This window comes from Erinaceus europaeus, chromosome 2 (genome assembly GCF_950295315.1).
Source record: "Erinaceus europaeus chromosome 2, mEriEur2.1, whole genome shotgun sequence".
Classification (NCBI taxonomy): domain Eukaryota; kingdom Metazoa; phylum Chordata; class Mammalia; order Eulipotyphla; family Erinaceidae; genus Erinaceus; species Erinaceus europaeus.
The window spans coordinates 38,561,863-38,586,509 of record NC_080163.1 but is presented as its reverse complement, the minus strand read 5'-3'; the positions used below and the strand labels follow the sequence as shown (position 1 = coordinate 38,586,509).

General features: G+C 42.9%; 1 protein-coding gene across 1 annotated transcript in view; it reads right to left on the bottom strand.

Annotated features, from left to right (window-relative positions):
* Nucleotides 1–1,206: 1,206 nt before the first annotated feature.
* LOC103110762 (cation channel sperm-associated protein 3-like) overlaps nt 1,207–24,647 on the bottom strand; it is a 69,893-nt gene continuing 46,452 nt past the window's right edge. Inside the window, exons 6-9 of the mRNA XM_060186360.1 lie at nt 8,573–8,801; nt 8,234–8,319; nt 2,397–2,554; nt 1,207–1,456 (exon numbers count right to left, since the gene is read on the bottom strand). Coding sequence (XP_060042343.1) covers nt 1,207–1,456; nt 2,397–2,554; nt 8,234–8,319; nt 8,573–8,801 — 723 coding nt within the window. The remainder of the gene's footprint in view (nt 1,457–2,396; nt 2,555–8,233; nt 8,320–8,572; nt 8,802–24,647) is intronic.

The following is a 24,647-nucleotide window of genomic DNA, read 5'->3' as shown; positions in this document are numbered from 1 at the left end:
AAAACAGCTAGGGGCACCGAGAGGGCCAGGACTAGACTGTGGGACCTCATCACAGAGATTAGCCAACTCCTCCCCACAACTCATTAGACAGTAGTCTGATTTGTAACGAAAACCACAACACAATCTCTACCTTCACTGGTCCTGGGGTCTGAAGGCACCATTACCCAGGCCTGCAGCCCAGAGCCCACCCATTTGCCCCACCAGCCACTCTCACCTCTGCCCCTTTATGCCCTGTCTGCCCTGGCTTCCCATTGTTATGTGCTCAGCAGGCATTCTCTGTGCTCAGCTGTGGGTGCTGGCTTCCCCTGCACCACCTTCTGTCTCCAGTAGCACTGCCCTCTAGAATACTCCCCATTTTGGGAGCAGATGGGTGCTGTTAGACTTTTGGTTGCCAGTGGGGAGCAAGGAAACCCCATCATCTTGCCCTACCTGAGCCCTCAGATGGCACTGTCATGGCTGCACCAAAGCTGGAGCTCAGCCAGGAATGACACTGAACATGCTGCCTTTTCAGTGCAGGCACAGCTGGGAAATGGCTCCTGGCAGCTGGTGCTGCTGCTCCTCAGCTCTGGGTGAGATATCTGGCACCATCTGCAGGCTCCTCTCCCAAGCCAGCTCAGCTAAGGCTCCAGGCCCACACGAAGAGTCCCACCAATCATGACTGCACCCCTCAGGGCACTGAAACCACTGATACCACTGAAACCACTGAGAGCACAGAGAAAAGGAGCGTGGACTTGCAAAGAGAGCCCCCCGATGGTAATGGGACCTGAGAGAGAGAAAGATAGATAGCTCTCCTAGGAATGAGGACACCCACACAGAAGGGCCTGGCAGTGCTTTCAACACTAGAAAACCACACCAGGTCAAAAGAGTCACACATTTTTATGGGGTGGATGGAGGTGCTTCTGGGTCTGGGGTCCTCAAGAGTCTTCCCCAGGAGCCCAGAGGTCCTTCCTACTGGACACAGGAAGGAGAGAGCCAGTCTCTGCATGTGGCCTCTGGCAAATCTTGAGTCTCTCTGTCTCCTCACTCCTCAAGCCTAGCTGTGTCTGGTGGAAGAAGAGGGGCAGGCAAATTCTGGGGAATTACACTTAATGGGCACCCACCCAGGTCAAACCTCAAAAGATGAAGACACCCTATGATCACAGGGACCAAACAGAAAACTCAGAAGGTCTGTGTTTAATAAGGGGAAGTGTGTGTGTGTATGCCCAGCTACTCATAAGCTGTCTTAGCATGCTGGGGCTGCTGATTCTCAGGCTGGGGCTGCTGATTCTCAGGCTGGAGCTGCTGATTCTCGGGCTGCAGCTGCTGATTCTCAGGCTGCGGCTGCTGATTCTCAGGCTGGGGCTGCTGATTCTCAGGCTGGGGCTGCTGATTCTCAGGCTGAGGCTCCTGATTCTCATTCCATTCTTCCAGCATGAGGCTGAGCATATGCAAGATCTCACAGTACAACTCTTGGAGTCTGGAATGAAAGAGAAGAGGGGTCCGGTTTCAGGGATGGGCTCTGGGCTACTTGGCCTCACCCACAGCACACTAGCACCTAGACATCCACCACACCTGGCACGTACTGGGTCAGGGATGATCAAGGGCTTCAGAGTCAGATCTGGTTGCACTGAAGTCCAGATCTACCCCTGCTCCTATATGCCCCTCACCCCCAAGCCAGCAGCTGCTGCATTACATAGATGTGTCATCTTGGAAGACAATAAACTTGTGGACAATGAGTGAGGTGACTCTATGAAGTGACCAGACACGGCCCAGCCGACTCTTGGGGACCAAAGTGATTGTTCCCTGATCCTTTCCACTGAGTTTTTCTATGAAGCCCTGCAAGGGACTTTCACAGAGAAGCACAGATAACTATGTTCAGGAGTCCACAGAGGCTGCTGGGTGCCCAGATCCAGCACCTTCCTGAGCTGTGAACTATGCACTGAGCACTGTCCTGGACCGGGCCACGCTGAGAGCATCACACACGTTGTTTCTTAGGATTAACCCAGCAGCCCCTTGTGTGACAGTTGAGGAAGACAAAGATGCTCAGTCAGAGTCACATAGGCAGGCAGTGGCAGGATCAGACCATGAGTTTCAGTTCCTGACTTGCCAGTTGGGGCTCTTTCCTCTGCCCTCTGTAGAGAGAGGTCAGTGAGGAGGGTAGAAAGAATCAGCACTTAACCATGGGTCCAGGTAGGATGGTGACAAGTGGGGAACAGAGCCCCTCCCTCTCCGAGCCATGGCCTGTCCACACAGCAGCCCAACCCTAGGTATACAGGGAATTCTGCACCTTCCCCGAGCAGGGCTTTGCTCCTGTGAGCCAGCACACTGGCCATCACCCCTTGATCTCCCAAGGCAAGAGCCATGGCCCTGCCTTCTAGAAGCCCAGGACCCGGGAAGGCAGTAAAGCAGGGACTCACGTGTAGATCGTAGTATCCTGGTTGTCCAGAGTGGTCAGGTAGACATCGATGAAGGGCATACTAGTGCCAAAGTCATCTAAGACCATTGGATCATCATGCTGAAGGGTCTGCTTGAAGTTTTTCACCAAATCACTGAAACTTTCATAATCAGCATTTTTCTAGAGAGGGAGGAAAGGAGAGTGCAATGATAAGGAAGAGGCGACACCCAAGGAGTGCAGAGGCCTGGAGACCCAACACAAGGGCCCCTAGACAAAGAGAAGCCTGACTCTGGTCCCAGGATGAGTCTGGAGCCTAATCACTGATTCACCCTGACTTCTTCCCAGCTGGCAGTGAGTGCCAAGCAAGGTAGCCTGAATGACCATCATCTGTGCATAAAGGCAAGTGACACATGAAATAATCAGTGAGAGCCAGAGGATGGCTCAGTAACCTCACCCTGCCCTGAACAGACCTCGGGCACAGTCATGACAGACAGACAACTCTATCATGGAGGGAAAAGGCCAGGTGGAAGGCACCGAGTATGTCGGAAGGGCCAGACAGGATACTTCAACTCAACCAAGTGCCCCAAGGCCAGTGTGGTGAGATCCAGCTGTGGATCAAAAGGAGGAGAAGACTCAGCCCCAGCCCTTCAAGGCTGTGCCATGCTCAACAGCAAACTCTCTACCTGCTGTCTTCACTCTTGCAGGAGCAGTGTGTGGTAAACCTGGTAGTGTGCACATGTAACAATGTGCAAGTGCTCCAGTTCAAGACCTCAGTTCCCACCTGCAAGGAGGAAGCTTCACAAGTGGTGAAGTAGTGCTATGAGACTCTCTCTCTCTCTCTCTCGCTCTCTCCATCTCTATCTCTATCTCCCTTTCCCTCTCAATTTCTGTCTCTATCCAATAAATAAATATTTAAAAAAAGAAAAAAAACCAAAGTGGAAGGGGGCAAGGAGACCCTGGCCCAGCTCACGTGGCAGAGCTTTGCCATTTATGAGTATCTGGGTTTGAGCCCCTGGTCACATTACATTGGAGCACCATGTCAAGGAGAAGCTTAAGTGCTGTGGAGTCTTCTCCCTCTCTCACTCACTTTCTCTCTGTTTTCTATGTTTTAAAAAGCCCTCCAAGATACTATGGTGTTTATCCCTGGGAATTTGGGTGGGGGGCACAGAACTTCGGGGGTGGAGGTGGTATGAAATTATATCCCCATGCCTAAGATCTGAGGTCCCAGGTTCAATCCCCAGTATCACCGCAAGCCAAAGCTAAGCAGTGTTCTGGTCTCTCTGTAGCTTTCTTTCACTAAAGCAAATAACATATTTTAAAAAGAAAACTACATCCCTAGTATTTTATAATCTTATAAATTGAGGTCAAGGAGCAAGGAGTAACTTCTTAGTAAGTTATGGTTAATTTCTTTTTATTTTACTTAATTTATTTATATTTATTTTTTATTTTAAAGGAGGATAGTTTTTTATTTTATTTATTTATTTTCCCTTTTGTTGCCCTTATTGTATTTCATTGTTGTTATTATTGTTTTTGTTATTGATGTCGCTGTTGTTAGAGAGGACAGAGAGAAATGGAGAGAGGAGGGGAAGACAGAGAGAGGAAGGAAAGAGAGACACCTGCAGACCTGCTTCACATCTTGTGAAACAATTCCCCTGTGGGTGTGGAGTCAGGTCTCGAACCGGGATCCTTAGGCAGGTCCTTGTGCTTTGTAGCACATGCGCTTTACCCGCTGCACTACCACCTGACTAACAACTAGGGTTAATTTCTTTGTTGAAGAAGAAAAATGCAGTTGGGTCAATCATCCCCCTCCTCTCAGTATAAACAGTACTCTCTATTGCTGTAATCAAAGTGATCTTGGTCAGGGACCACAGAATCTGCTACTTCTGCTAAAGAGTCCTCTGATAACCCAAATAAATTGTACTGTCTTTATAGATAAATAAAAAATGGTAAGCTTTTTGTTATGGGGTACTATAGGAAGGCTGATAACTGTAAAAAGGATAAGCCCTGCTACACTCAATGCTCAGTTTTTTTGTTAGTTTTTTTTTTTTCCTCCAGGGTTATTGCTGGGCTCGGTGCCTACACCATGAATCTACCGCTCCTGGAGGCCATTTTGCCCCCTTTTTGTTGCCCTAGTTGTTGCAGCCTCGTTGTGGTTATCATTGCCATTGTTGACGTTGCTTTGTTGTTGGATAGGACAGAGAGAAATGGAGAGAGATGGGGGAAGACAGAGAGAGGGGGAGAGAAAGACAGACACCTGCAGACCTGCTTCACCGCCCGTGAAGCGACTCCCCTACAGGTGGGGAGTCGGGGGTTCGAACAGGGATCATTACACAGGTCCCTGCGCTTAGCGCCACGTGCGCTCAACCCACTACGCCACTGCCCGACCCCCTTTTTGATAGTTTTTTATTTTAGATATGACCTAGCATTACTAAAAGATGCTCCTGCTTTAAAAAAGAAAAAGAGAGAAGAAAAAAGAAAGGAAAAAATAAAAGAAAGGAAAAGAAAAAAAAAAGAAAGGGCCAGGCAGTGGCTCAGCAAGTTAAGCATACATGGCACAAAGCACTAGGACTGGTGTAGGAATCCCAGTTCAAGTCCGGGCTCCCCATCTGCAGGGGGGTTGCCTCACAGGAGGTGGAGCAGGTTCAAGTGTGTATTTTTCTGTTCCTCTCTTCTTTCTACCCCTCCCCTCTCGATTTCTCTATGTCCTATTTAGCAATAGCAACTATAACAATAATCACAACAAGGGCAACAAAAATGGGGGTAACAAATGACCTTCCATGGAGCAATAGATTCATGCTGCAGACACTGAGCTCCAGTGATAACATTGCATGCAAAAGAAAAAGAAGGAGGAGGAGAGAAGGAAGAGGAGAGAGGAGGAGGAAAGAAGAAGAAGAAAGAAAGAAATAAAGAAAGGAAAGAAAGAAAGTAAGAAAGAAAGAAAGAAAGAAAGAAAGGCAAAGAAGGCAAAGAAGAAAGGGTTTTGGTGCACCTGGTTAAACACACATGTTACAGCGCACAAGGAGCCAGGTTTAAGCCCCAGTCCCCACCTACAGATGGAAAGCTTCACAAGGTAGTAAAGTAGGCCGCAGGTGTCTCTCTGTCTCTCTAACTCTCTTTCCCTCTCAATTTATGTCTGTCTCTATCCAATAAATAAATAAAGATAATAAAACAATTTTAAAGAAAGAAAAGTCAACCTAGAGCAGTGGGGGCACACCAATGCAAAAGGAGAAGGGGAGAAAGGAAGAGAAGGAGAGGGAGAAAGGCAGAGGGGAAGGAAGAAATGATGATAGGAAGGAAAAGAGAGGGATTATTAACTGCATTACATATGACAACAGATGTCTGACCCCCCAACCATCCATACACCAACCCCATTTATAGACAACAGGTCCCTATTCTCCAGCCTTGACCCAGTGCCCAGTACTTCAGACAGCACCTCCCTACTCCTCAGGGACACTAGGGTCTGCCTTCTGACTGCAACACAAAGGAGCCACTCTCAGATCTGAAAGGCAAAGTACCAAGACTTGATGGGCACTTGAGATAGTCCACCCCTGGCTGCTGAATTTGGGGCTCTCAGCAGTGTGGGAAACCAGTGCAGAACGGTGATAACAAGAATATAGTGACTATGGGGGAGAAGAGATGTGAACAAGCCACTAACTATTTGGAAGGCTATGCAAGAGGGATCTGAGAAAGAAGAGTGAAAGCCAACAGTTAACTTACCTCCCAGTGGAGGGGATGGGATAAGGAACTCTGGTGGTGAGAATTATATTGAATTGTACCTCTCTCATCCTATCATCTTGTTAATCATTATTAAATCACAAATAAAAAATCAATATTTATATAATAATAAATATATAATAAGTAAAAAAAAAACCTTATGAAATAGCAGTAGAATGGAGGTGGGAGGCATCCTTCACCAAAAAATGAAATGCGAAAGAAAGAGCAAGGGCTTGAGAATTTGAGGTTGAAGTGGGGCCAGGGGCAGAGTTGACTTCCAGTTGAAATGGGCTGAGTTTGCATAACACGTGCATCTCAGGAGGCAGTGGGCCTGAAGGCCAGAGAGGAAAGCAATGGGCAGGTGAAGACACTTGCAAAGTAGGAAGGACGACCTAATGAATGTTCAGAGTCAGCCAGAGAAGGGCATGGTCTGGCAAAAACTACATTCAGGAGCCCAGCAAATAAACAAACACCCAACAGGTCGTGACCAAAAGGATGAAGGAAAACCAATACAGGGGGCTGGGTGGTGGCACACCTGGTTGAGCACACATGCTACAATGTGCAAGGACCTAGATTAAAGCCCCCAGTCCCCATCTGTACGGGGAACCTTTGCAAGTGGTGAAGCAGTACTGCAGGTATCTCTCTATCTATCTCCCTCTCTATCACTCACTTCCTTTTTGTTTTCTGCCTATCTCTCTACAATAAATATAATACAAAATAATTTAAGACAGAAAACAGTGACAAGGATGCCCATGGAAGTGGACACTGGGCTTGATGGCATGATGGCTGTTGGCAACCTGAGAGAAGCCAGCTCCTATGGAGTGGAGGGAAGAAGCCAGGACATAAATGAGAAGCCAGGAAGTGGCCACCATGGGGTCAGACACCACTTACAAGGAGCCAGTTACAAAGAGGAGGAAGTTTGGGAGGGGAACACATAGTTAAGGAATGAATAAATGGAGATATGAGGTAGGGGTCATTCCTGACCATACTCCTTATCTTTCCACCCTTGATAGGCAGTCCACAAATGTAGAACCTAGGCTCCAGGAGGGACAGACACCCACACTGGGCTGGGGAAAAATCTTGCAGTAGAGAAGAAAGACACACCCAACCCGTGAAAGAGGTCCAGATTTATTGGATCACCTCTGAGGGTTGCCTGGAAGCCTTCTGAGCCAAGGCCAGAAGCCAAGGCCCCATGACTTCCAGAAACTTTGGATGACTTCTTGGCAGAAGCAACATTTCTATGTCTGCATGAATGAAATAATGAGTCTATTCCCCTAAAGAGAAGCAACAGATCTTTAGCTCTTAGAAGTAAGCAACATACTCTACCTACTACCTGAGTAAGGTGGGTCCTGAAATTAGTGCAGCCTGGAATGTTCCTATCTGTGACCACAGAATGTGAGCTCAGACCTACTGGGATGCAGAGGTTACACAGGCTCCTGTGCTGAATATGGGCCCCAGAGCAAACCAGTGGGGTTTAAAGCTAACAATACTTATATACTGTCCCCACACTTGGGAGCTACCCTCATCCCTGATGCAGCTTTCTAGTCCTTTCTTCAACTATGACACCATCTCCCCAGACAATAACTTCAGTTACCTGCATGTTAGATGTAAAGCTCAGGCAAAAACCAGTAGGGTCATGGGCCTCTTGGAATATACCTAAATTAGACCTACTAGCTTTTTCCAAAACAGAGACCCCAAATCTTCATCTGCAACATTCTTGTCTTTATGTTCATGATTAGTCAACAATTTATTCTGCTTTACATCTTAACTCTTTTTCAGTCACCAGGTTCCAGATGCTATCATGATGCCAGCCAGACTTCCCTGTGTAGACAAAGCCACCAATAGGTCCTGGAGCCTGGCTTCCCCAGATCCCTGTCCCACTAGGAAAGAGAGAGACAGGCTGGGAGTATGGATCAACCTGTCAATACCCATGTTCAGTGGGGAAGCAATTACAGAAACCAGACCTTCCACTTTCTGTACCCCATAATGATCCTAGGTCCATAGTCCCAGACGGATAAAGAATAGGACGCTATCAGGGGACGGTATTGCATATGGAGTTCTGGTGGTGGGAATTGTGTGGAATTGTGCTTCTCTTAACCTATGGTCTTTTCAATATTTCATATATATGAGTAAGGAATGAACTACCAAGATACTCTTGACAGTATAATTAAAGGGACTGATAAAAAATTGTTCACTGTGCAGCCTGGGAGAAAGAAGAGTTCTAATGTCCTCTGAAAAGAAACATCTCTCAAAGTTCAGCTATGGCATTTAACTGATGAGTGGCAGTGGGCCTTGATGTCTTCATCTGCCAAATAGAGCTAAAAATACCTTCCCTACAGATGTGTAAAATAAAACGAGGTAGTCCTAGTAAAGCTCAACCTGCCTCACAGGAAGGCTTAGTGGCCAGATGAATGTAGTAGAATCACTATTTCCTAGAAGCTGGTGAGCAGATAGGTCCAGAAAGCCTACTTACCCGGATCTCACGGCTATAGGTGATAAGCTTGAGAACACGCAGAGACTGCAAGCCATTGCCAACTTTGAGGTAGGGATAGTGCAGGCCTTTGAAATTGATCATAGTATAGGGAATGGAAATAATGAACATAATGCATATATCTAGCAGGTTGTATCCATTCGCCCAGTAACCAACAGGGTCCACATAGAGTTTGAGGAACAACTCAACACCATAGACAGCTATAATGAAGATCTGTGAAACCTGTGGATATGAAAGGGTTACAGGGTCAGACCACGCTATAGAGCCCTGTGTGCGGGTCCTTCCCTGGACTGGTCAGATAATCAAGAGTTTATGTTTGAGACACAGGATTTGGAGTTCTTCTGAAGCCACCTGTGTGACAGAGAAACCGAGGCAGAATCCGTAGATCAGAGCGGGGACAAGGGAGTAGCTTCTTTCCCTTCTTCAAACCCATTGTCCCTAAGCATGGGGCTAGGCTTGATCAGGGTTACAGCAGCATAACTATCTGATGGACAGAGAGGATGACCATACAGTTGCCCCAATGTAAGGCAACACAATATGTCAGACAACTCGGACATAAGGTTTCCCATGAGAAAATCCCAAGTTTTCCTTTTCCTTTTTGCCACCAGGGTCAAAGCCAGGGCTCAGTATGTCCACAACTCCATCACTGCTGGAAGTCATTTTTGTGAGAGGAGAGACACCTACAGCACTGCTACAGTCTTCACGAAAAATGCCCCAACCCCTACCTCTAGCCCCCTTGGAGAATCAGAAACTTGAATCCAGGTCTTCACACATCATAATGTATGTAAGCTCGACTGGGTGAGCCACCATCAAGACACCATCCCAAGAGTCTTCCGTCCAACCTAACTACAAGCTTTTAGGAACATAGATTAAAGAGTAAAACTCACCTATGCTTACTCTATTAATTCATCACACTTAATTAAGATCAGTTAATTAATGTGTTTCTGAAGACAGTTTGTTTTTCTATTTCTGTATTATATGAAATAATTTTATTCAAATTCTTTTCATGCATCTATAACCCCAGTGGCTTAGTTTTATTTAAAAGTGCCTTTTTTAAGGGAACTGGGTGGTGGCACACTCAGTTAAGCACACACATCCCCATACACAAGGATCCAGGTTTAAGCCACTGCTCCCCACCTGCAGGGATGATGTTTCATGAGTGGTGAAATGAGTCTGCAGGTGTCTATCTTTCTCTCTCCCTCTCTACCTCCCCCACCCTTTCAATTTCTCTCTTGTCAAATTAAAATGAAGTAGGAAGGGAAAAAAGTAAAAAAATGGCCACCAGGATCCATGGTTCATAGTACTGACACCAAAACCCCAGAGATAATCTTGGTGGCAAAAAGGGGGGGTACTTTTTATGTCATCTATCTCATCAATACAGTCACCAATTTAAAAAACTTTGATCACAGCGACTGCTCCTCCACCTGATCATGGCCACCAGTAGCTGTGCGTTCTCTGCAGCCCATTTGCTGCCATGCTCCTACCTCTTGCAACAGAATGGAATTCGGCATTCTTCCTGTACAGCATCTCGAAAACATCTCTGTGTTAGAACCTGGAAGAAATGGACCATTTCCTAGAAACCTACAAACTTCCAAAACTAAGTAAAAAGGAAGTAGATAACATGAACAGGGCCATCACAGCTAATGAAATTGAAACAGTTATCAAAAATCTTCCCAAAAATAAAGGTCCTGGACCAGGTGGTTTTACAAATGAATTCTACAAAACCTTCAAAAAAGAACTAATACTTCTACATTTAAAAATCTTCCAGAAGATTGAAGACACTGGAATACTACCTGCCAGCTTCTATGAAGCCAACATCACTTTGATACCAAAAGCAGAAAGGGACACAACCAAAAAAGAAAACTACAGACCAATATTTCTGATGAACAGAGATGCTAAAATATTGAACAAAATTCTAGCGAACAAGATACAGCAGTCTATTAAAAATATTGTTCATCTTAACCAAGTGGGGTTTATCCCAGCCATGCAAGGTTTGTTTAATATATGTAAATCAATCAACGTGATCCACCACATCAATAAAAGCAAGACCAAAAACCACATGGTCATATCAATAGATGCAGAGAAAGCCTTTAACAAAATACAACATCCCTTTATGATCAAAACACTACAAAAAAATGGGAATAGATTGAAAATTCCTGAAGATAGTGGAGTCTATATATAGCAAACCTACAGCCAACATCATACTCAGTGATGAAAAACTGAAAGCATTTCCCCTCAGATCAGGTACTACACAGGACTGCCCACTATCACAATTACTATTCAACATAGTGTTGGAAGTTCTTGCCATAGCAATCAGGTAGGAGCAAGGAATTCAAGGGATACAGATTGGAAAAGAAGAAGTCAAACTCTCCCTATTTGCAGATGACATGATAGTATACATAGAAAACCTAAGGAACCCAGCAAGAAGCTTTTGGAAATCATCAGGCAATACAGTAAGGTGACAGGCTACAAAATTAACATTCAAAAGTTAGTGGCATTCCTCTATGCAAACACTAAGTTAGAAGAAGTTGAAATCCAGAAATCAATTCCTTTTACTATAGCAACAAAAACAATAAAATATCTAGGAATAAACCTAACCAAAGAAGTAAAAGACTTTTATACTGAAAATTATGAGTGATTACTCAAGGAAATTGAAAAAGACACAAAGAAGTGGAAAGATATTCCATGTTCATGGATTGGAAGAATTAACATCATCAAAATGAATATACTACCCAGAGCCATCTACAGATTTAATGCTATCCCCATCAAGATCCCAAGCACATTTCTTAGGAGAATAAAACAAATGCTACAAATGTTTATCTGGAACCAGAAAAGACCTAGAATTGCCAAAACAATCGAGAAGAAAGAACAGAACCAGAGGCATCACACTCCCAGATCTCAAATTGTATTATAGGGCCATTGTCATCAAAACTGCTTGGTACTGGAACATGAATAGACACACTGACCAGCGGAATAGAACTGAGAGCTCCCCCACAGTTATGGACATCTAGTCTTTGACAAAGGTACCCAGACTATTAAATGGGGAAAGCAGAGTCTCTTCAACAAATGGTGTTGGAAACAATGGGTTGAAACATGCAGAAGAATGAAACTGAACCACTGTATTTCACCAAATACAAAAGTAAATTCCAAGTGGATCAAGGACTTGGATGTTAGACCACAAGCTATCAGATACTTAGAGGAAAATATTGGCAGAACTCTTTTCTGCATAAATTTTAAAGACATCTTCAATGAAACGAATCCAATTACAAAGAAGACTAAGGCAAGCATAAACCTATGTGACTATATCAAATTAAAAAGCTTCTGCACAGCAAAAGAAACTACCACCCAAACTAAGAGACCCCTCACAGAATGGGAGAAGATCTTTACATACCATACATCAGACAAGAGGCTAATAATAAGAATATATAAAGAGCTTTCCAATATCAACAAGAAAACAAATAACTGCTGGCACTTATGTGAGGTGAATTCCAGCAAGGAATGTAAACAACTGGTTCTCCCTCGCTCATTCAAGAGACAATGTGAAATAGAGACAAGAGACACCGGGGAGAATTGAGGCACTCTTGTTTTTTGGGGGTGGGCTAGGGTTTAAATAGGGTTTCAAACAAAGAACATTTTTCAAATACGCCAGAAATTATAGGCTTCTTAAAGGTCAGCTTGCCCCTATGGTAAGGGCTGGTATGACAGAAATTGATGAGATACATAAAGATCAAGACAATTATTCTCCATGATGCAAGCAACTTAATTATCCAAAGGTATTTGAGAGAAACATAGGGGTTAAACCAGCAGGGTGAGATAGAGAGAAGATAAACAAGCTTGATGAGTATCAAAGGCCATAAGGAAATAGTGTTTGGAGTTTCTCTTGTCTGGGGTTTATGATGGAGTATGCTTTCTCTTGTCTGAGGTGTATGATGGAGTATGCTTTATCTAGTGATCAAAAGTGAGGTGACTGTGTGAACTCTGGGTGAGTATGTGAACTTTGAATGAACCTTAAGGCAGGCAGCCATGTGGCCTGCAGTTAATGGGGAGAGGCAGTGAGGTTTCTGTGGGCTTGAGAGTCTGAAAGGGAAGAACTAAGTCTGAGAGACTGTTTTTCCCCTTTGCTCATCTCAGTTGAGAGAGACTAACAAGGGGGTGTCTTTCCCATACCTCTATCCAAGGATGAGGGCAGTTTTCCCTAAGCTCTATCAAGCTTACACATAGTCCCACAAATAACCCCATCCAAAAAATGGGGGGGAGGAGGACATGAACAGAATATTCACCACAGAAGAGATCCAAAAGGCTGAGAAACACATGAAAAAATGCTCCAAGACTCTGATTGTCAGAGAAATGCAAATCAAGACAACAATGAGATAACACTTCACTCCTGTGAGAATGTCATATCAGAAAAGGTAACAGCAGCAAATGCTGGAGAGGGTGTGGGGTCAAAGGAACCCTCCTGCACTACTGGTTGGAATGTCTGTTGGTCCAGCCTCTGTGGAGAACAGTCTGGAGAACTCTCAGGAGGCTAGAAATGGACTTACCCTATGATCCTGCAATTCCTCTCTTGGGGATATATCCTAAGGAACCCAACACATCCAAAAAGATCTGTGTACACACAAGTTCTTGGCAGCACAATTTGTAATAGCCAAAACCTGGAAGCAACTCAGGTGTCCAACAACAGATGAGTGGCTGAACAAGTTGTGGTATATATACACAATGGAATACGGATCAGCTATTAAAAATGCTAATTTCACCATTCTCAGCCAATCTTGGATGGAGCTTTAAAAAATCATGTTAAGTGAAGTAAGTCAGAAACAGAAGGATGAATATGGGATGATCTCACTCTCAGGCAGAAGTTGCAAAATAAGATCAGAAGAGAAAACACAAGTAGAACCTGTATTGGAATTGGCATATTGCACCAAAGTAAAAGACTCTGGGGTGGGTGGGTGGAGAGAATACAGATCCAAGGATGACAGAGGACCTAGTGGGGGTTGTATTGTTATATGGAAAACTGAGAAAAGTTATGCATGTACAAACTATTGTATTTACTGTCAAATGTAAAACAATTCCCCAATAAAGATATTAAAAAAAAAGAAAACATCTCTATGTTGACAAAAATACAAAGCTTATTTGCCAGGGATTCACTGGTAAGCAGGGCACCTTTCACAGCCAGCAAGCACTGGACTATGGCACCCATCTGGTTGGAGGAACCACCCCTGGGAAAAGAGGCCAGAAACACCTGGGCTTGCCAGTCTTTAATTCTGTGAAGGAGGCCAAAGAAAAGACAGGAGCAACAGTGTATGTCATTTATTTCCCTCCTCCTTTTGCTGCTGCTGCCATTGATGAGGCCATTGAGGTGGAAATGCCCTTGGTCGTGTGCATCACTGAAGGCATCCCACAGCAGGACATGGTGCATGGTGCTGGTGTGCCAGGGGAAGACGAGGCTCATCGACCCAAACTGCCCTGGAGTCATCAATCCTGGAGAATGTAAAATTGGCATCATGCTTGGCCACATTCATAAGAAAGGAAGAATCAGTATTGTGTCCAGATCTGGCACCCTGAGTTATGAGGCAGTTCACCAGACAACACAGGTTGGATTGGGGCAGATTTTATGTGTTGGCATTGGAGGAGATCCTTTTAATTTTTTTTAAATTTTTATTTATTTTTTTATATTTATTTATTTTCCCTTTTGTTGCCCTTGTTGTAACATGTTGGCTCAACCAGGTGCACCACCACCTGGTCCCGCCCCTATTGTTTAACATTGTTATAGTTATTGATGTCATCGTTGTTAGATAGGACAGAGAGAAATGGAGAGAGGAGGGGAAGACAGAGAGGGGGAGAGAAAGATAGATACCTGCAGACCTGCTTCACCGCCTGTAAAGCAACTCCCCTGCAGGTGGGGAGCCGGGAGCTCGAACCGGGATCCTTATGCCGGTCCGTGTGCTTTGCGCCACCTGCGCTTAACCCACTGCGCCACCACCCAACTCCCGGAGGAGATCCTTTTAATTGAATGGATTTTATTGATTTCCTTGACATCTTTCTGAATGACCCAGTCACAGAAGGTATCATCTTGATTGGGGAAATAGGTGGCAATGAGAAGAAAATGCTGCTGAGTTTTTGAAGCAACATAATTCAGGTCCCAGTGCCAAGCCTGTGGTGTCCTTCATTGCTGGTTTAACAGCCCCTCCTGGCAGGAGAATGGGTTATGCTGTAGCAATCATTGCTGGAGAAAAAGGAGGCGTTAAAGAGAAGATAACTGCCTTTCAGAGCACAGGCATTATTGTCAGCATGTTTTCCGCACAGTTGAGAACCACCATGTACTGGAGTTTGAAAAGAGGAAGCTGATATTGTGGGACTATGTGTAAGAGCTTAGGGAAGCTTTCCCATCCTTGGATGGAGGTCTGGAAAGATACCCCTCTTGTTAGCCTCTCTCCATAGAGATAAGCCAAGAGGGAAAAGTCTTGTAGACTCAGCTCCCCCTTGTTAGACTCTCAAGTCTCACAGAAATCTCACAGTTTCTCCCTGCTAGCAGCAGGCCACATGGCTGCCTACTTTAAGGTTCATTTATTCAAAAACTTCACCTCACCTTCTGATCACAAAGGAGAACACACTTTATCACACACTCCTAACAGTGCCCTTTGATGTCCTTAATTTACATCAAGCCTTGCTTATCTTCTCTTTATCTCACCTTCTCCTCTCAAATGCCTTTGGGTAATTAAATGCCTGCATCAGGATACTAATTATCGTGACCTTTATGTATTGCATCAATTCTTGGCATACCAGCCCCCTACCATAGGGGCAAGCTGACCTTTAAGAAACCTGTAATTTCTGATGTATTTGAAAAATGTTCTTTGTTGAACTTTCTATATATACCCAAGCCCACCCCTGAATAAATCGAGTGTTTGTACCAAGATACTCCCCGAGCCTCTTTCTTCCACGCAGTCACTAGAGCTGGTGATAGGGCCTCGGTAAGCTTACCTTCTGGCTGGAGCCACCCCACGTGAGTCCCAGCATGCTATGAAAATAACAACAACAACGGCAACAACAACAACTAAGTTCTATAAGCCTATGGAATGAATAACTATAGAAATGGGAAACAGCAGCTGTTTGCTCGTGTTAAACACTGTCAGCCTCTGCACAGGATGCTGGCCTTTCAGAATAAGAACCAAAGAAAGGTTTAGAATGTCCCATCTTGAAATGTTTGGACCTCATTGTATAGCAGAAATAGTCAATAAATCTATTATTTGGTTTGAAAAAAAAAAACTTTGATCACACATATGCCATATGTCATGTATCCATGGTGCTTTCACATGGTGTTAGGAATTTAACCTATAGTTAAACCTATAGGGTCATGCAGGGGAAATCTTACTCACTGAGCTATGTCCCAAGTATATAAGTTTCTGGTATGTCTCTCTCTCTCTCTTTTTTAATTTATTTTCCCTTTTGTTGCCCTTTTTTATTGTTGTAGTTACTATTGTTGTTACTGATGTCATCGTTAGATAGGACAGAGAGAAATGGAGAGAGGAGGGAAAGACAGAGAGGGAAAGAGAAAGATAGACACCTACAGACCTGCTTCACCACCTGTGAAGCGACTCCATGCAGGTGGGGAGCCAGGGGTGGGAGTCAGGGGCTCGAACCCGGAAACGTACGCTGGTCCCTGCGCTTTGCGCCAAGTGCACTTAACCTGCTGCGTTACTACCCGACTCCCAGGTATTTATCTTTTTGTCTCTGGCTTATTTCACTTAGCATATCATTTTAAGGGTTCATCCACATTGCAGCATCTATCAGAATTCCCTTGTTTTTTTAAGGTTAAATAGCATTCCTCTTTAGGCATATACCACATTCTCTACTTTTTTTTTTTTTTAGTATCATCACTGTGGCTTGATGACTGCACAACAAATCCACCACTCCCTGTGACCATTTTTTTTTCTTTTCCTTTATTTTATAGGAGAGGAATTGAGAGGGGAAGAGAGATAGAAAGCAAGAGAGACAGACACCTGCAGTACTTGCTTCACTGCTTGAGAAGCTACCCTACTTTGGTAGGAAGGAAAGGCTCAAACCTGGGTCCTTGTACATGCTAATGTGCTTAACCAAGTACAATACCACCTAGCCCCTGCCACATTGTGTTCATCCACCCAAAAAGTCACCGGCATTGGGTTACTCCATCATTGGATACTGTGGATAATATTATTATGGACACTGGTGTTGAGTCTATTCTCAATTCTTTTGGGTGTATACCTAGAAGTAACATTTCTGGCTCATACATGGTAACTTTAGGCTTAACATTTTTTAATATTTACTTATTTATTTATACCCTTTTGTTTCCCCTTTTGTTTAATTGTTGTATTTATTACTGTTGTTGATGTCATTGTTGTTGGATAGGACAGAGAGAAATGGAGAGGGAGACAGAGAGGCAGAGAGAAAGACAGACACCTGCAGACCTGATTCACCACTTGTGAAGCAACTCCCCTGCAGGTGGGGAGCCAGAGGACTCAAACCAGGATCCTTAAGTAGGTCCCTGAGCTTTCCACCACCTGCCCTTAACCCTATGCACTACTGCCCAACATGCTATGCTTAACATTTTAAGAACTACCTAATGGGTTTTTATACTGACTGTATGATTTTCACATCCCCACCAGCAATGCACAAAGGTTTTAATTTCTTTCCATCTTCACCAACACTTGACATTTTCCTCTCTTTCTTTTTTTCTTAAATAATAGATGATATAATGGGTCTGGAGTTGAATGTCATAATGGTACTGATTTGTATTTTTCCACTGTAAAAACCAGTGATAGTGAGCATCTTTTTGTGTGAAATTTGCATAGCTTTAAATAAATGCTTATTCCAGTTCCTTGTACATTTTTTTAAGATTTTATTTATTTATTAATGAGAAAGATAGGAGGAGAGAGAAAGAACCAGACATCACTCTGTACATTGTACATTGCCTTGTACATTTTTAATTGTTCATTGTTGAGATGAGAAAGTTTTTTCTATATCCTGGATATTAATCCCTTATCAGATGTATAAAAACTTTCTCCTTTCCCATGGATTATCTTTTTACTCTATTCATAATACTCCTGCTTTACAAGTGTTTTTAATATTGATGAATCCAAGTTATTGTTTTTTTTTTCCTATGCTTTTGGTGTTATCTCTGTGAATCCACTGCCAAATATAAGGTCATGAAGATTTATCCTTCATTTCTCCCCATTAAGAGCTCCAGATGGATGCTGGTCCATTTTGAGTTAATTTTTGCATGTGATATGAAAGTAGGGGGTAATCTTAGTCTTTTGCACATTTTATCAATCTGCCCCGGCGCCATTTGTGAAGAGACCATTTTTCTCCCTTCTCAGAAATTAACTAGTGAGTCTGGGAGGGTATCTCAGAGGTAGAGCATATGCCTTGGCTGTGTGAGGCTCTAGGTTTGATCCCTGATGCCACCAGAAAGCATCAGGGTGAACTCCACACTTAATGGAGAGGACTTTTATTTTTAATATTTATTTGTTTTCCCTTTTGTTGCCCTTGTTGTTTTTCATTGTTACTGATGTTGTCGTTGTTGGATAGGACAGAGAGAAATGGAGAGAGGAGGGGAAGACAAAGAGCGGGAGAGAAAGACAGACACCTGCAGACCTGCTTCACCACCTGTGAAGTGACTCCCCTGCTGTAAATTAACTTAAAAAGAGGTATGGGGGTTGGTGCTGCTTGTGGCACATATAGAAGAAATCACAGCGGGAGCTGAGAACTGATTTAATCAATACGCAGTTTACTAGGGTGAAACAGGTAAAAGGCAAAATAAGCAAATATCATCAAAGGTTAAGCGTACGCTAGGTCTATAAAGTCTGAATATGGTTATCAAAGTTTAGTCCCATAAGATAAACAATTATAAACTCTGATAAAGGTTGCTCGTGGCTGTAGAGGGATCTAAAATTTTACCAGCTAGCAGTCAGACGTGTTCAGTTCCCAGGAGAAGCAGCCATGGCGGATGGATGCCTGGGGCACCTCCGCTGAGAAGCATCTGACCAGAAGAAGCCGCAGCCAAAAAGAACCCAGAGTTCTGGCTGCTGTCCTTTTAAGTCTATTCAGCCTACCCACAATGCTTTGCACATCAGCAATCTGGATTCACCTACAGTCAACCATGCGCCTGCGCAGATCATTGCATATTCTGTCAGCCTTCTGTCACCAAAGCTGATGTCACCACTGTGTCAGGGCATATAGTGTCACCGCACTCCCCTACAGGTGGGGAGCCAGGGGCTCGAACCGGGATCCTAAAGCTGGCCCTTGCACTTTGCACCACATGCGCTTAACCCACTGTGCTACTGCCCAACACCCTGTGTTCTTCACTGTCTCTCATTCTGAAAATAGAAAGTTAAGTTGGTAGATGGCTTTTGCTGGGTTTGATCTGTGGAACCATATTTAAAAGAAAAAACATTAGCCAATGGCACCAGGCAGTAGCACAGCCAGTTGAACATCCATTTTACCATGCTCAAAGACCTGGGTTCAAGCCTCCAGTTCCCACCTGCAGGGGCAGGGGAGGGGGAACTTCAAAAGTGGTAAAACAGGGTTGCAGGGCTGTCTCTCTTTCTATGCCTCCCTCCTCTACATTTCTCTTTGCCTATATTCAATACATAAACAACAGAGAGCAATTAGTCATAGATACTTGTATTTATTTTTACTATGCCAGTGCTATTCCACAGAGCTTTCTCCACCTCCCTACTTTACTATTTGTCTGTCTTTATATCAATGCCACATTACTGTATCATTTTCTTTTCCTATTTTTTTATGAAATAGGACAGAGAGAAATTAAGAGAGAACAGGGAGATAAAGAGAGGGAGATCCCCACCTGCAGGGGGTCCACTTCACCACCTGAGAAGCAGGGCTGCAGGTGTCTGTCTTTATCTCCCCTTTCCCTCTCAATTTCTCTCTGTACTATCCAATAAAATGGAAAAAATGGCAAAAGAAAAAAAAATGAAAGAAAGACACCTGCAGACCTGCTTCAAGGCTTGTGAAGTGATCCCCTTACAGGTGGGACTTGGGGGCTTGAACCCTGGTCCTTAAGCTTAATAATATGTGCACTTAACTGGGTATACATAGTAAATTCTGAAATCAGTAAGTGGAAGTCCTCCAACTTTTTCATTTTCAGTATTATTTTGAATATTCAATGTGCCCTGCACATCCATACAAATTTTAATCTATTTTGCCTTTTCATTTTAAGAAAAAAGACATAAACTTTTCACAAAGATTAAAGTGGATGTCTTGGTCACTCTCAGAAGTCACGTGACATGAATTTTTTTGAAAAAATCTATATATTTTATGAGGTAGGGAGGAGGGGAAGAGAGAGACCAGAGCACTCGCTGATCCACCACAGACAGTGCTGGGGTTGAACCTGAGGCTTCCATCTGAAAGTCCTGTGACCGACCCACTGACTCACCTCTCTAGTCACTAGATAGTCTTGGAGTACTTTTGTTGTTGTGTTGGGACTTCACTACTCCAGGCTCACTTTTTTTCAGAGAGACACACACAGAGACAGAGACAAGAAGAGAGGGAAAGATACCACAACTTCCCCCAGTGCAGTAGAGAATACTAGGAACAAGCTCAAACTTTGGTTGAGTTCATGGCAGTCTTAACTAGTTCATTACAAGAACATGAAAGACATTACCATTATATTTGGATATTAATTGCATTCAGCAAATTTTGAGTACTCCCATTTCCTAAGTTAAGTTTATGCCTAGGCTTGTTATTTTTTTAAGAAATTATTTTTTATTTTTAATTTATTTATTCCCTTTTGTTGCCGTTGTTGTTTCATTGTTGTAGTTATTGTTGTCATTGTTGTTGGATAGGACAGAGAGAAATGGAGAGAGGAGGGGGAAGAAAGAAAGGGGGGAGAGTTCCAATAGCACAGCTATATACAAGATACTGGGTACTGTACAGCAAACCATAACAAAGGGACTTTTCAAAGTTAACCCAATTAACAAATAATGTGATGATAACATTAACTATCAACTGTCTTTTTGAACCCTAAGACAGCAGGAACCTCACACCTTCACTATAGAGCCCCTACTTCCCCCAGTCCTGGAACCCTTGGATAGGGCCCACTTTCCCGTATGCATCTCCCAATCCAAACCAAATAATATTGCATCCGCCGATCACAACCTAACCAAAGCAACGATTGCCACCTCAACATGCTTCACCTCAGACTGTATCCAGAGACTTCACGTGTGGAATGACAACCCTTCAGCTTCATTACTCGGGTGAGACCTTTCCTTTAATAGTACACTCTAATTTCATCTCAGGTAGTTCACTTTCTAACAAAGTCCCATAACCTAGATATACACCAGTTTCTGTGAGAGAGAGCTTATGTGCACACGTATCCATAAACTACTGCAAAATATATACCTGAAAGCAGGATTACACTAAAGTTTGCAGTGAGTACCTCCCTAACACTTCCTCTCCACTATTCCAAGCTTGGGATCCATGATTGCTCAACAAATTGTTTGGCTTCATATGTTAACTCTCTTTTCAATCACCAGGTTCCAGATGCCACCAGGATGCTGGCTAGGCTTCCCTGGATTGAAGACCCCACCAATGTGTCCTGGAGCTCAGCTTCCCCAGAACACCCTACTAGGGAAAGAGAGAGGCAGACTGGGGGTATGGACCAACCAGTCAACGCCCATGTTCAGCGGGGAAGCAATTACAGAAGCCAGACCTTCTACCTTCTGCAACCCTCAACGACCCTGGGTCCATGCTCCCAGAGGGATAGAGAATGGGAAAGCTACCATGGGAGGGGGTGGGTTATGGGGATTGGGTGGGGAGAATTGTGTGGAGTTGTACCCCCTCCTACCTTATGCTTTTGTTCACTAATCCTTTCTTAAATAAAAAATTTAAAAAAAAAAAAGAAAGGGGGGAGAGAAAGATAGACACCTGCAGACCTGCTTCACCACTTGTGAAGTGACTCGCCTGCAGGTGGGGAGCCAGGGCTTGAACCAGGATCCTTACGCTGGCCCTTGCACTTTGTACCACGTGCGCTTAACTGGCTTATTATCATTTTTAATGTTGCTGCATATGAGATGTTTTTCCTATTCAATGGGGGAGGGTTAATGGTGTACAGTACAGCATTGACACATGGGTAAGGTTTCTCATCTAATCATGACAGTGTCTGCAAAACAGTAAATGGGATGTTCTTTTTTTTTGTCTTTTTTTTTAAAAATTTTATTTATAAAAAGGAAACATTGACTAAAGCATAGGATAAGAGGGGTATAACTTCACACAATTCCCACCACCAGAACTCTGTATCTTGTTCCTCCCCTGATAACTTTCCTATTCTTTTTTTTTAATAATTTATTTCTTTATTAGGGAATTAATGCTTTACATTCAACAGTAAATACAATAGTTTGTACATGCATAACATTCCCCAGATTCCCATTTAACAATACAACCAATGGGATGTTCTTAATGCCCTTTCATATTATTAACTGCTAGAGTAAAGAAATACAGCTAGTTTTTGCTGTTGATCTTGTATCCTAAACTATGCTGAATTAGTTTAATAGCTCTAATAGTGTATAGGTGTGTAGGTGAACGTGTATTTGTGCAATGTCTAGGATTTTCTAAATATAAGAAATTTGCAAATCAAGGTAATTTCACTTCATCTTCTATTTGGATGTCATATATACATATCCACATATATATATATATGTATATATATATTCAGCTTATCTAATTGCTCTGACTAGAACCTCTAGTGTAATGGTGAAAACAGGAAGTTTTGCTTTGTTTCTGACATTGGAGAAAGGCTTTCAATCTTTTTACCTCTAAGATGTAACCTGCAGCCAGGTTCATAGATATCTCTTATTAGGCTAAGGAATTTTCCTTCCATTTCTGGTTTAAGTATTTCTTTTATTACTATTATTATTATTATGTTACTATTGTCATGTTAAATTGTGTCAATTTTTGGCATTAACTGAAGTAATCATGTGGATTTGTTCTCCTTTATTATTATATTGACTGATTTTTGTACATTGAAACATCCTTGCATTCCTAGGATAAATCCACTTAGTCCTGCTGTGTAATTCATTTGAGTATGCTGCTAGACTCAGTTTGTTAATCACTCAGCAAGTCTTTTTATATTTATAGTCATAAAAAAAATATTTGCTGGGTTAAGCAGAGTCTCTCATGCCTGAGGCTCCAAAGTTCCAGGTTCTCAGATTAAATCCCCCATACCACCATAAACCAGAAGTTATCAGTGCTCTGGGGGAAAAGAGTTGCCTATATTTTTCTTTTCTGTCTTCGACTTTGGTATCAGGATAATAACAGCATCATGAAATAATGACAGAAGGATTCATTCCTATTCTATTTAGGGGAGAATTGGAGAAATATTGATGTTCATTCTTCCTTAAATGCAAGGAAGAATTAAATAGTGAAGTTATTTTGTTGTGGGCATTTTTTGTTGTTGTTGGGAGATTAATGACTAGTGTTTCAGTCTTTATTTCTTATAAGTCTGTTCTAATATATTTATATTCTATTTATCCTTGTATCCAACTTAGATACCGAAAAGCTTTCCTGTGTTGTTAGCAACTCATTTTTATTTTATTATACTGCTACAATTCATTTATCCCTCCCCTTTTAAGTTTAGTCGTTGTTCCATGTTACTGCTGTTTTGTGTTCTTGTGCCACCTGACTACTTATCACCTTGCTCAAGGTTCTGTGTCCCTCTGTTCTTATGTCCCTGTGTAAGTCCTTTCAACAGTTCTTGTTACCACAGGCCTGGCAATGTCAAACTCTGTTAAGCCTGATATGTCTAAGAAGACCTTTGTTTTGGGTGCTCTTTTTTCATAATACTTTAATGATAATTTTGCAGGTTAAACTACTCATGACTAAAACTTTTTATATTTTAGCACTTTAAATATGTTGTTCCACTCTCTCCTAGCCTGTAGATTTGCTGATGAGAGTCTGATAGCAATGCCTTTGTATGCCACTTTCTTCATTTTTCTAGCTATTTGGAATATTTTTCTTTGTCCTGGACTTTTTAATCGGCACCAGCATTGTTCCTTGGGCTTGATGCCAGCACTACAAATCCACCATTCCCAGCTATTTTTTTTCTTTTTTCTTTTGATAGGACAGAGAAATGGAGAGGGGAGTGGGAGATAAAGAGAAAGATAGATACCTGCAGACATCCTTCACTGCTAGAGTAGGGAACTGGGGGTTTCAAACTCAGGTCCCTGTGCATGGTAATGTGTGTGCTCAGCTGGGTATGCCACAGACCAGCCCCCTTTGACTTTTGATAATTTTGCAATGATCTTAGTGTGGGTCATTTTTCATTCAGGAAGTTGTATGTTCTGATTCCTGAACCTCTATGTTCTAATCATTCCTCAGACTTAGATATTTCTCAGCTATTATTTTCTTGAATGTGGCATCTTCTCTTTTCTCCTTAATTCTTTAATTCCCAATCTTTATATTTACTTTTCTTAACAAACTCTGGTATTTCTTGTAGAAGTACTTCACTTTTCCTAAACATTGCTTCAACCTCAAGTTGAGAGAAAGTGATTTCTTAAATTCTTATAATCTTCTAATCCTAATATTCTCTCTCTTGCATGATAGTCTACTTCATAGCCTTCCTAAATTAGCATGAACTTCATTCAACATGCCCTTTACATCCGTTATGTCTGCCTGGGGATGCATTGGATCGACCTTCTCGTGGTGCATCCCGTGAGTACCCATTCATTGGGGAAACTGACGATCCTTCCTAGCCGACTGAATCCACATGGATCCCAGTCACTTTCAAAGCCAGCAACAAGCAGCTCCTGACAGCTTTCAACCTGATCTGTTGACTGGCTACGGAAGAAGGGCAAACGCTAGAAGAAGAATGTCTGCCTGGAATTTTTCCTTCAAATCTTTAATCTCTTTGGCAAAGCACTCATTTTGTTCTTGAAGTCTTGAATCTGTTGTGTGTGTGTGTGTGTGTGTGTGTGTGTGTGTGTGTGTGTGTGTGTGTGTGTGTGTGTGTGTGTTCAGTGTTTCTAATTCATTGAAGTATTTATATAATGAAATCTCCTAAGTTATTTCTCTGGTAAGACCTCC